This window comes from Xyrauchen texanus, chromosome 46 (assembly GCF_025860055.1).
Source record: "Xyrauchen texanus isolate HMW12.3.18 chromosome 46, RBS_HiC_50CHRs, whole genome shotgun sequence".
Taxonomy (NCBI): domain Eukaryota; kingdom Metazoa; phylum Chordata; class Actinopteri; order Cypriniformes; family Catostomidae; genus Xyrauchen; species Xyrauchen texanus.
Genome location: NC_068321.1, coordinates 20,573,737 through 20,587,183, shown reverse-complemented (window position 1 = coordinate 20,587,183; position 13,447 = coordinate 20,573,737). Strand labels below are relative to the sequence as shown.

General features: G+C 35.9%; 2 protein-coding genes across 2 annotated transcripts in view; both read left to right on the top strand.

Moving 5' to 3' along the window:
* The window catches only part of LOC127638274 (BOLA class I histocompatibility antigen, alpha chain BL3-7-like), a 184,106-nt gene that overhangs the window by 115,320 nt on the left and 55,339 nt on the right, over positions 1–13,447 (top strand). The window lies entirely within an intron of this gene.
* Positions 897–11,884, top strand: LOC127638268 (aminopeptidase Ey-like). Its single transcript, XM_052119727.1, has 20 exons — positions 897–1,497; positions 2,510–2,652; positions 2,820–2,956; positions 3,051–3,177; positions 4,526–4,680; positions 4,830–4,943; positions 5,200–5,343; positions 5,451–5,516; positions 5,648–5,713; positions 6,439–6,611; positions 7,204–7,280; positions 7,757–7,890; positions 8,052–8,107; positions 8,202–8,349; positions 8,436–8,524; positions 8,604–8,714; positions 10,265–10,432; positions 10,528–10,668; positions 10,765–10,846; positions 11,209–11,884. The coding sequence occupies exons 1-20, from the start codon at positions 914–916 to the stop codon at positions 11,365–11,367; spliced, it is 2,874 nt and encodes a 957-aa protein (XP_051975687.1). The 5' UTR covers positions 897–913; the 3' UTR covers positions 11,368–11,884.

Sequence of the window (13,447 nt, the reverse complement as noted above, 5' to 3'; positions counted from 1 at the left end):
GTGAAAAGTCTGACTATTGGCTGTTAAAATAATACATGAATTTCGAGGAGTAATTTAAAGCATACAAACATTATACCTGGAGCAATCTTCCACCATAAAAAATAAAAACACAAAAAATTCAAAGGCCAAATTAATGTATTACATTCAGATTTAATTTGACAGTTTTCGGAAAAATGCACAAAGTCCAATAGGTGGAGTATTTTACAAGTTCATTTGTTACTAATCCTGTCCTTTGCTCTTGGTAAACACAAGTTAATTTAGCTAAACCAAGGTTAAACTATATGGGTTTCACTTCTACAGACAAAATGACTGTTTTACAGTTGAGTTGGCAGTAACATTTAGTTATCTTTTAACAGTTATGCCGGCAATTAAGTGCCAGTACCAATAGACACACGTCTTGATGTACATTGCTTCTGAGGACATTGTCCTCTCATTCTTTTGTAATATGCAAATTTGTGTCAGCAAATTGAATCGATTTACAACCGTGAATTTAGAAGCTTAATCGATACGAGTCAGATCATTACTGCAGATTGCCATACTCTGCGATTCAAACCCAATAGAAGCAAACAATTCAACAATTTCAGAGTGCATAGAATAGTTCCAGTAAAAGAGGCACTGAGAATTACAATTATATTCAATGGCATAGTTCAAGAACATTGGTGAACAACATTCAGAAATGTGTTTTGGAGTTTTGATTGGGCCTTATCATATTTCAAATGAATTTCCCGTCACAGGTATCACTTATCATTTGAAAGAGGTTCCAGATGCCCTCTTGTACACCAGAGTGGTGCTGTCTTAATGGATGAACAATTCATTCAGGTGGGAGGGGAGTCTTCCCTTGCATGCCTTATATAAAAAAGTTGTGCAGATGTCCGTTCACTCCTCTCATCCTGTCGTACGGTATCTCTCAAGCATGGGAAAGGGTTTCTACCTCAGTAAAACTGTAGGGATAGTGGGGATTGTGTTAGCTGCTGGAGCGGTAGCCACAATCATAGCCCTCTCAGTGGTCTACTCCCAAGAGAAGTCCAAGAACAATGAGAATGATGTGAAACCCACCATTGAAGTGACTACCACAACAGCAACAGTTCCAACAACAGCTCAGTCAAATGAGCCATGGGATCAGTGGCGGCTTCCTCAAACCCTGCTTCCAGAATCCTACAATATCACCCTTTGGCCACGGCTCCAGCCGGGGCAATATATCTTCACGGGGATGTCCAGCGTGTTCTTTAAATGTGTGCAAGAGACAGACCTCATCCTCATTCATGCCAATAAATTGAATATGACAAAAGATGCCACCTTGAGAGCTCTCGGAAGCACACCGGCTCCTTCCATCGACTGGATCCGGATGGAGCCGAAAACGCAGTATTTGGTGATTCGCCTGAATGCTAGATTAACTGTTGGGGAACGCTATGAGCTCTACACAGAGTTTTCAGGAGAGCTTTCAGATGACTTGGGTGGCTTCTACCGGAGTGAATATGATGAGAATGGAGTGAGGAAGTAAGGAGATTTTGATGTACTGTATATTTAAAAACTTTTTTCATGGCTATGCTACATCCCTAATGTCTGTTAGATGTTTGTGATGCTTTGTCGTAATTTTGCTCTATTTGTGACTTGTCAGTTTCACCTATTCTGAACAATATTCATACATCTAATGATACAATGGACCTTTTTTTTTCACTGCTAAAAATCATTATTTTCATTTGGTTTCTGGTAGATATATCTAAACATCCTTACAAGAAGAAAAAATAACTTGAGAAGCAGAATGGCATATGATATTAAGGCTTTTTTCCAAAGAAATCTAACAAAAATTGGTGGGGTTTATGCCTAAACCAAGAACAAACTATTTGCCAATGGGGTAAGAAAAATAAACTTGTTTTCCCTTTGAATCAGGTTTTTTTTCTTAACACACAGGCAAATAGTTTTTTCTTGTTTTAAGCATAAATGTTACTATATTTCTAAGATTTCTCTAAAAACAAAATATCTTGTTGTTTTGCTTATCAAGTAAATAAATCTTGTTTTATGAAGGTTTGGTATTTTACTGGAAAACGAGACTGGAAAATTAATTTAGCAGAGTACTTCTAGTTAACTCATTTCGGGTACATAATTGTACCCTAAGCACATATTTTATACCTTTAAAGGTACCCAGCTAGCACACTTACATCTCCAAGATGTCTGATTTTGATCTTTTCATCTAGCAAGCGTCACAATCTAATTAACACCTGCTAAACATCTTAAAAAGATCAGATTTGCATACATTCTAAATCAAACATCTGAAATACTCATTGGCATCTGAGACATACTTATTGACATACTGTCTTATAGGTGTATTGCACAGATGAACAAACAATGTAAAAACACTGTGTTCCAGATGCAAACATAGATGAACGTGTGCTATCAGGGTACATTTATTTGGTTGAAATGTACCTGCAGGTACGGCTGTTGTAAAGAAAAAGCGTATAGTTTAGTATTGTTTTTTAATTAGTACTTAATTAGTTCCTTCTTTTGTCAGAATTGTCGCGACAACCCAGATGCAGCCAACAGATGCCAGGAAAGCTTTCCCCTGCTTTGATGAACCAGCAATGAAAGCTGTATTCCACATCACTCTTCTCCATGATCGTGAAACAAAAGCCCTTTCCAATGGCTATGAAACGAGTAACTAAATAAAATTACTTTTTTTTGTCACTTGTAGACCAATAGAGTGTAATAACCAAAATATATAGGCTACATTTGATTCAAGAAGCTGTAGGCCTAATTGATTTGTCAATCTAATCATAAAAAATGCCACCAGTCAATATGTTGGATGTCTTTTTTATGTTTAGCAAAGGAAGATATTGAAGTGGATGGCATTAAGTTAACCAAAACCACGTTTGATGCCACAGAAAAAATGTCAACCTATTTGTTGGCTTTTATTGTCAGCGATTTTGGTTTTATTGAACAATCTGAGGAAATTCCTAAGGTGTGTATGTCTTAAAAAAATTTAAGAAAACTTAAAACAGTTAAAAATTGAAACCAATGTACACCAGTTAAAATGTTGTCTTTTTCACAAATAGATTCGAATTTTTGCCCGTCAAGAAGCCATTAACGCAAACCAAGGGCAGTATGCACTTAACGTGACTGGACCGATCCTCAGATTCTTTGAGGAATATTACAACGCATCCTATCCACTGCCCAAATCAGGTGAGAGATGCACGATATAGGCTAGTTTTACATAAACTTTACATAGATTGTATTTTCTGTTGTGACTTAAAATTGAAGATGTTTTTTAATATTTTGTTTTCAAAATGAAAATTAACACATTGAGTTACTATAGATCTTTTCAATCGCTAAAACTTCAGATGGCACACTAATATATATATATATATATATATATATATATATATATATATATATATATATATATATATATATATTTTTTTTTACTTTTTAAGATTTACAATTTTTTTATTTCATAACAAAATGCCATCAAATTGAATTGTGTAATGTTTTACATTTCATTGAAATGAAATACAATGTTTTAAATTTTATTAAAAAGATACTCAATTCACAATTTTGTTATGAAACTTAAATGTTAAAATCTTAATATTTTTATGAGTGCATTGTGTTATTTCCATTTGTAGTTTAAAGGGATTGTTCAAAAATGAAATTTCTGTCATCATTTGCTCATCATTTCAAAGTAAACCCATTTGACTTGGTTTAAGATCTCTCAGTTTGTGTTCCACAGAACAAAGATACTAGATGAGAGTGAGTTAATGATGGATGACCTATCCCTTTAGGTGACAATTTGTTATCTCAGTATGTGTATTCAAAGGGGCAGTTCACCTAAAAATGAAAATGTTCTCACCATTTACTCACCCTCATGCCAGATATGTGTGACCTTCTTTCTTCTGCAGAACACAAACAAAGATTTTTAGAAGAATATCTCAGCTTTGTTGGTCTGACAATGCAAGTAAATGGTGAGCAGACATTTGAAGCTCCAAAAATCACATAAAGGTCACATAAAAGTAATCCATAAAACATAATCCATATCTTCAGAAGTGATGATAGGTGTGGGTGAAAAACAGATCAATATTTAAGTCCCTTTTTTTTTTTTTACCATAAATCTCCATTTTCACTTTCAAAATGTGAAAGTGGAGATTTATGGTAAAAAAAAAGGAATTAATAATTGTCCTGTTTCTCACCCACACCTATGATATCACTTCTGAAGACATGGATTAAACCACTGGCGTTTTATGGATTACTTGTATGCTGCTTTTATGTGATTTTTGGAGCTTCAAAGATTTGGTCACCATTCACTTGCATTGTATGGACCTACAGAGCTGAGATATTCTTCTAAAAATCTTTGTTTGTGTTCAGAAGAAAAAAAGTTATACACATCTAGAATGGCTTGAGGGTGACTAAATGATTGGGAAATTTTCATTTTTGGGTGAACTATCCCTTTTAGTGATATTTTGCCTTCGTAATTGTAATTTTTATCTTTAAAATATTTAAGCTTTGTTAAAGTTTTATTCCTCCCATTGTTGCACAGATCAAATCGCTCTACCAGACTTTAGTGCCGGTGCAATGGAAAACTGGGGCTTGATCACATACAGAGAGACTGCCTTGCTGTATGATGAAGAATTATCCTCAAATGCAAACAAAGAGAGGGTTGTTACTATTATTGCCCATGAACTTGCCCACCAGGTATCAGGTGTCTTTTTACCGTTTTACACAAGCATTCTTATCTGATATAAACGATTGCTTTGTTTGAAGCAACCTTTTTTCAGCTGTAAGGTTTACAACTTGTACATCTAAACGCTGTAAATTATTCCTCTGCCTGTTTTTTTTATTAGTGGTTTGGTAATCTTGTGACACTAAGGTGGTGGAACGACTTGTGGCTCAATGAAGGTTTTGCATCCTACGTCGAATATCTCGGGGCAGATAAAGCTGAGCCTCTCTGGAACATTGTGAGTGGTTGAAGCTAAAGACAAAGCCATAAAAACACTATAAAAAGCCATTGGTTTTTTACTACATCATTTTGTAATCTAATCTTAATTTAGCAAAGGATGGAATGTTGCTTTTGCAAACTCAGGAATTGAATTGGAATAAGACTTTGTCTAATAAGTTCTGAGTGGCGTACAACCTTGCCGTTGATTTTAGTATCAGTACCAGAAGGGATGAAAAGCACAGACTGTACCTAATTCCTCTGTATCTATCCCACAGAAAGACCTGATCGTTCTGAATGATGTGCACCGAGTATTTGCCATAGATGCTCTGGCCTCTTCTCACCCCTTGTCCTCTAAGGAAGAGGAAATCCAAAGACCAGAGCAAATCAATGAAGTGTTTGATGCAATCTCCTACAGTAAGGTAGCGTATTAGAGCTGTTTTCTAAGTTTAAACATTTATGACATCAATATCAAATAATTTTAAAATCAAATGTTGACTATCTGGTAATGTGTGGTCTCTTCATCTAGGGAGCATCAGTACTTAGAATGCTATCTGATTTCCTCAGTGAATCAGTGTTTACTGAAGGACTCCAAGTAAGTTCCCTCTGTACACCAACCATTGTTGCGATTTACAATCGAAAATAAGGTCAAAATGGAATATGCTTTTTTTGTGTTGATTGTTGGTTGGATTTTTTTGCACATTCATGAACAATTTATTTTAACAGACCTATCTGGATTATTTCAAATACAGCAACACAGTGTACACAGACCTTTGGGACCATCTTCAAATGGTATGTTATATTAAGATAACATACAGTTTCATCTATTAAGCAAAATAAGAATGTTCCTTTGAAGGTGATGCATGTCATTTCTTCAGTGTTAAAGGGGTAGTAGTTCAACCAAAAATGAAAATTCTCCCATCATTTACTTAACCTCATGCCATCTAAAATGTGTATGACTTACTATCTTCTGCAGAACAGAAAGCTCTGTAGGTCCATACAATGCAAGTGAATGGTGACCAGACCTTTGAAGCTCCATAAATCACACAAAGGCAGTATAAATGTAATCCATATGACCCCACTGGTTTAATATATGTCTTCTGAAGCAATGCAATCTCTTTGGGAGAAAAACAGGTCAATATTTAAATCCTTTTTTTTTTTACTATAAATCTCCACTTTCACTTTCAGAATGTGAAAGTAGATATATTTTTTTGTTTTGTTTGTGTTCTGCAGAAGAAAGAATGTCAATCACATCTGTTAGGGTGATTAAATGATGAGAGAATTTTAATTTTTGGGCAAACTATCCCTTAAACATACTTTCTCCTATCCAAGCTTAATATGCTGAGACAACCATAAGAAAGCCATTGTTAGGTTGATTTACTGAAAAATTGTAAGCCTTCAAAAAAATAGTAAATTGTGACTTTGTGGTTTAGTATGTAGAATAAATGCTGATATCTACCATCTGATTTTTCAAGACAAAATACAAGCACTCATGAATCATGATGAAAATGTTATAGGCCGTGAACAAGTCTTCCCAAAGTCTCCCCAAAACGGTGCATGAGATTATGGACCGTTGGGTTCTTCAAATGGGCTTCCCTGTGGTCACTATTGACACCAGAACTGGTCAGATCTCACAGAACCACTTCCTCCTTGATCCTGTCTCTGAAGTTAAACGGTCTTCAGAATTCAAGTATGTAAAAAAAGGAAAAAGTGATTTGGACATCTCAGATGACCTATATAGGATTTCAATTCCAGCACAGTTTATTAGATGCTATCATTACATATAAAAATATGAATCTATAAGAATCCTTCATTAATGGTGCACTCAGTCATTTTTTCCTTATTAAAAAAGTTTTACTCTTAAAGAAATGAATAGCAATTTTGAAGCACATGTATAAAATCATGAGCACTCATATGAGATGAAGACTCCAGTCTTATCAGTAACCTTACAAAAGCTGTTTTATTCTAAACTGAGAGGGTTTCCTCATGGGCTTCCTCATGGGCAAAATGTTATGATCACATGACCAGCCGAATGCAACTTACTTAATCTTAGTAACCACCCTGTTATTGAACACTTTCCCTCATGAATAAATTCACCATGGCTGACTGTGAAAGTGAATTTCTGTAATGTCATCGGTTACTGAAAACTTTTAAATGATGCTGCATCCACACCACTAGGTGTCAGTGTAGTCTAAGGTGACATAAACAAAATGTTACTGAGTGCACCTTTAAGTTTTGCTGAAATGTTCAATTACTACATCAGAATATTCTTAAATCTTTAGTTATGAGTGGTTTGTACCAATTCAGTGGATGAAGACAGGAGAAATACAAGACCTAGATTGGCTGCTAGAGAAAAATGGTGAGTTTTGAAATGGCAAAACTTTTAAAGAGTTAAAACTATTACTGAAAAGACCACAATCCTCAATGCTGTTGTATCTCAGCCTTTTTACAAAAGACACTGATTTTACTCTAATTTAAAGGGACAGTACACCAAAAATAATTAACATTCTGTCATCATTTCCATCATTTGGACACACAAAGTGAATCTTTGAAAAATATCTTACCTGCTCATTTCCATATGATGAAAGTGAACTGGGAATGACACACACACACACACACACACACACACACACACACACACACACACACACACACAAAAGTAGAATTACAATGACATTACTTGGTGAACTATTTCTATAGTTTATAGTTAATTATTATTGTTAATTGTTAATATTACAAATTATAATTGAACTGTGAAGGCCAATATTGTATCTGCTTTATTGAATATAATATAATATAATATTATTCATTTCTGTGTTTAATTTTGTTGTTTAGAAATAAAACCAAACATGACGGCAAAAGATAATGAGTGGGTTCTGGCCAACATTAACGTGGTAGGATACTACAGGGTTAACTATGACACTGATAACTGGGAACGGCTACTCAATGTTCTCGAGACATCTAGAAAGGTAAGAAGAAATACATTTAAGAAGGAGAACTGTTGAAGGAGGAAGTCTTGTTAAAGTTACTTATAGCAAGCACAGTTATGTAGGTCACATCACAAAATATCAGTGTCGAATTTGTTTTTCATAATAATTAACAGCAACTGTTTAATTCGTTTTCAATTTAGAACATTCCTGTTATTAACCGAGCACAAATAATTGATGATACATTCAACCTGGCCAAGTAAGATCTGAAACCCTACTCCTTTCTACAAATGTTTTGAGTATAATTTCCATTGGTCAGTTCAAATGCTCAAATGCACCTCTGTCGTCAACAGAGCCCAAATTATTCCAACAACATTGGCTCTAAGAACCACAAAGTTCCTCTCCTTTGAAACCGAGTACATGCCGTGGGAGGCAGCTCTCGACAATCTGGACTACTTTTACCTCATGTTTGATCGCACGGAGGTATACGGCCCCATGCAAGTAAGCTTTGGATCTACTGGTAATTTAAGAACATCATACAAACAGAACTGGTCTTGATTTTTAACATACATATTTTATACCTATAGGCATATGTTAGAAAACAGGTGGAACCTTTGTATGATCATTTCGGAATTCTAACAAACTGGACGGATGTCGCAGAAGGACATACTGACCAGTAAGCCAGAGACATAGAGGCATGATAAGTCTTCAATGTTTAGATTTGTTCCAATGGATTTATGTCTTCATCTATGCAGATATAACCAAGTAAATGCACTCAGAGTTGCTTGCAGCACTGGTCTGGAAGACTGTAACACTCGAGTCACAACATGGTTCCAAGAGTGGATGAAAAATTCCGCCGTCAACCCGTGAGTTTCACCCAGGAACAAAAACTCATTATAACCTCATTGTCAAAAACTATAATGATGCAGATTCCTTTTGCTTCTTATTTATATTAGATAATACTACTTATAAAAATATCATTATTTATAATAAATAATAAATATCAATATAAATTGCCAATATTATTATCAATCAATTACGGAGCCCCCGAAGTGACCTGTGCAAAAAAAAAAAATCTAAGAGACTTTCGCGTGCGCACGAGAAACTTTCGCGTGCGCACGAGAAACTATCGCGTGCGCACGAGAAACTTTCGCGTGCGCACGAGATACTTTCGCGTGCGCACGAGATACTATCGCGTGCGCACGAGCAGTTCTCGTGCGCACGCAAAACGTTCTCGTGCGCACGAACTTCGCGTGCGCACGAGATACTTTCGCGTGCGCACGAGATACTAACGCGTGCGCACGAGAAACTATCGCGTGCGCACGCGATAGTATCGCGTGCGCACGCGATAGTATCTCGTGCGCACGCGATAGTTTCTCGTGCGCACGCGATAGTATCTCGTGCGCACGCGAAAGTTTCTCGTGCGCACGCGAAAGTCTCTTAGATTTTTTTTTTTTGCACAGGTCACTTCGGGGGCTCCGTAATCAATCAATCATCTATAATTGCTCATTTGTTTTATAAGCATTTTCAGAAGTGATCGACAAATATGGGTTTTTAATGGCCGATGCTGACTTTAATGAAAGCAAATAATATACACAAAATTGCTGATTTCACACTAAATTTACACAATATTTACTCAACATTCACAAATTATTCAGCTTGGACAATATATTGGTCTGTCACTAATTTTCAGTATTTTCTGTACTTATATAGATCATAATAAAGGCAGCAAAATATCCTCAAGGGTTAGTTCACCCAAAAATGAAAAGTTTCTCATCATTTATGCCATCCCAAATGTGTATGACTTTCTTTCTTCTGCTGAACACAAACTAAGGTTTTTAGAAGTCTATTTCAGCTCTGTAGGTCGATAAAATGCAAGTGAATGGTGGCCAGGCATTTGAAGCTCCAAAAAGCAGATGAAGTTAACATAAAAGTAATCCATATGACCCCAGTTGTTTAATCCATGTCTTCTGAAGTGATCCAATTGGTTTTGGGTGAGAACAGACCAAAATATAACTCCTTTTTCACTGTACATATTGACAGCACTCTCCTTGGCGGTCATGATTTCAAGCTTGATTACACTTCCTATATTTTGGTCTGTTCACACACAAAACCAACTAGATAGTTTCAGAAGACATTGATTGACCCTCTGGAGTCCTATGGATTACTTTTATGCTGACTTTGTCTCCTTTAGGAGCTTCAAAGGCTTGATCACCATTCACTTGCATTGTATTGACCCATAAAATCTTTGCTTGTGTTTTGCTGAAGAAAGAAATTCATACATATCTGGGATGGCATGAGTGTAAGTAAATGATGAGAGAATTTTCCTTTTTGGGTGAACTATCCCTTTAAATGAGTAGATCACCAGAAAACTAAAATTTTCATAATTTGTTGCTTTACATTTTCTCTGCATCAGTATCAAGGCCAACTTGAGGTCTACAGTGTACTGCAGTGCCATTGCTGCAGGGGGTGCTGAGGAATGGGACTTTGCCTGGGAAATGTTCAAAAATGCCACCATTGCCTCAGAGGCAGATAAATTGAGAGCTGCACTGGCATGTGCCACTAAGCCTTGGTTACTGAACAGGTAAGCTCACTGTAGGCTGACCTTGTCATACTTTTCTCATGTGCATTGCATTTTGTCTTTCATGCTAAATGCATGTTATTTGATTTATTTTGTAGGTATCTGGAATATGCTTTGAACCCAAATCTAATTCGGAAGCAAGATGCCACCTCTACCATTATCAGCATTGCAAGCAATGTGGTCGGCCAACCTTTGGCTTGGGACTTTGTTAGGGCCAACTGGGAATACATTTTCAAACAGTGAGTAGGACATTAATACTGAAGGATTACATTCTTATTTGCCTAAAATGTTGACCGCCCTGTACTGCAATGTACTGTTCCATCTTTCCCCATTAGATATGGAGGTGGATCTTTCTCTTTCTCCAATCTGATCAATGGTATAACAAAGAGATTCTCAACTGAATTTGAACTGCAACAGGTATGGGATCTTCCCCAGGACTGGTTTATTTACTGCAGTCAATAGAGTTTGATGTATACTACATGGCTCAAAGTACACTATGTGGGCACCCCTTCTACTGCAATTAATGGGTTTGGCTAAGCCCCTTAATTTCAGTGAAGACTAATCTTTCAAATGCTCAATAAGCACATATGTATATGTGTGGTGTTTAGGACTCAACATACTTTTGGCCATATCTTGTGTAAGTTATTAGCCAGCATGATAAAGAGTAAGAAACAATGACTAACAATTTAACGAATGTTGTCTTGTACAGCAGATTCTTATACAAAATGTTCTATTTTACACCCTGTGAAATAATCAATTTCCCTATTTCATAAACACAGCTGATACAGTTCAGGGATGACAATGCTGATGTAGGCTTTGGTTCAGGCTCCCTCGCCATCGAGCAGTCCATCGAGAGGACTAGAGCAAACATCAAATGGGTCAAAGAGAACAAGGAATCCGTCTTGAACTGGTTCAGTGATGAGTCTAAATCACAATAATGCACATACTGTAGCTTGTTTGCTCTGAGGAGGAGAGGAAAACTGGGACTCATTGTTTTGCTGGGTCTAGACGGTTAGAGCACGAAAGGAAATGGCTATTTATTTTCCATGATGTTCTAGATTGTAATAATTTCCAGAGGTACTTTCTTCCTATGATTCTGTATACTTTATAAACAATTTCCTTAGAGAATGCTGAGTGTTATGATTGTTAATATTTTCCACTTTAATATTTTTGAAAAAATTAGATTTTTCTAATGATGTGATAACTTGTTTGTTAAATGTACTATTTTGGTATTTTGTCCAATGAAAATAAACAACGTTTTTGAAATAATGAGTTTTCTTTCTATGCATATGAATAATTAATGATATCCAACTAAACCCTTACACTTTTATGAAATCATCACTGTTGTTTAACCGTAATAACTACATCTCTAGACTAGTTTGTACTTTTTGTGGGGTGGGGGGTAATTTTGGAACTTTGTATTGTGGTACTTTATGGTACTGTATCATTCCGATAAATCCATTGTGTTGCAGCATTCCTTATTTGGAAATAAATAAATAAAAGTTATGTTAATTAGTTATGATCATTGATTAACTAGTCATTTCAGAATATTAGGGATGTAAAAAAAATATTATATCGTATCATACATTACAACACTCTCAATATGATAGTGTATGCTTTGTTCAATACATGCAGTAAATTACATAACTGGTAAGGTTAATATGGCTACTGCTTTAGAAGTGTAAAACCAAGCAGTGCAACAAAACCTCAGAATACAGTCTCCTTTCTGGAGAGGCAGCGCTGAGCGCTGACAGCCCAGTAGTATCCAGCTGCAGAACAAAGCAGCCAGTAAAGGTAAGAACACCAGTTAAGGTTTACAACAACATGGAATCGAGTCAGGGGAAATTATGTGTGATAGTGACAAAAGAACAGAGAACAGAACTTACAAAACATGTCTGAAGAATATGTAGTCAAAGAAATTATGCATTTCTATGCCCAGCCTTATTTATTTTAAAGTTTTTGGACTGGTCCCAGTTCACAGTGTAGTTCACACAATAGAATGTACCATCACTCATCACTGCTGGTCAGAACAAAACCTCTGATTACCATAGAAATATACCTTTTATCACGTATTATTTGCCATCAGGTTAGGACACGATGTGACTGTGGCTGCCTGTAGCCTCTTCTATGTTTCTGTTTAATTTCTGAGTACTCTATTCAAAAAAATAAGTCTGGATGTAGAAATGCATCAATTATTCGACTATAAACTCTTCCAACATCTTTAAAAAGTTCTGTTCTGTTGTTTTTGTGTGCATCTGTGTTGTGTTCTGTTGTCACTATCGCTATGCAGGACCTGTTTTTTAACAAAATGAGTTTTCGCTTGAACGGAACCGATGTCGCGAGGGGGCTGCGTGAACTGTTGCTCTCGTGCCCTATCATGAACGCACGCAGGAGATCAGTGGGCAGTGAATATTTTCAATTAATAATACATTCGATTTTAGTTTGTTTCTCACCAAACCTTATCGTATACTTTCATAACAATCATGAGTCTCATGGAATAATTTATTAGACTTCTGAATTATACTTCTGTGTCCTTTTGAAGCTTGAAGAGGTGGTCACTATAAACTGCCACTGTATGACATCACTGAGCACATATATTTGTTTCTACACAATTACTCCTTTGAGTTAAGAAAAATAAATACATTCATAAAGTGTTATAACAACACAGAGGTGAGTAAAAAATGACTGAATTATTGTCCTTTAAGAAAAACATAAAAATTGTAAGTTTTTCTCATAACCATCTGCTGATAATTTCAGTGTTAATTTGGAAGGTGCTCTGCTTTTTGTAACTGATGTCAGACACTGTTGTGTCACTTAAGATTTGAAATACATTGGTGTTGAATCCTAGAATAAGTATAAGCAATACATTTGTGGGTACTGTATTTTATAATATTGTAATATATTGTAAGGCTTCTGCATCGCATTGTATCTTATAGTGAAAATTGTGTATTGTTGCCTACAGAATATGGCATAATCTTTCAACAAATACCAAAGTTAAATCTGTAATCGAACTATAAA

What these genes read in the sequence shown, in the direction of transcription:
- LOC127638268 (XM_052119727.1), top strand. Translation starts at nt 914, where the DNA reads ATGGGAAAGGGTTTCTACCTCAGTAAAACTGTAGGGATAGTGGGGATT. An exon ending in TTCCAATGGCTATGAAACGA is followed by an intron (nt 2,653 to 2,819) that starts GTAACTAAATAA and finishes TTTTATGTTTAG; the next exon opens with CAAAGGAAGATATTGAAGTG. An exon ending in TTGGCTGCTAGAGAAAAATG is followed by an intron (nt 7,281 to 7,756) that starts GTGAGTTTTGAA and finishes TTTGTTGTTTAG; the next exon opens with AAATAAAACCAAACATGACG.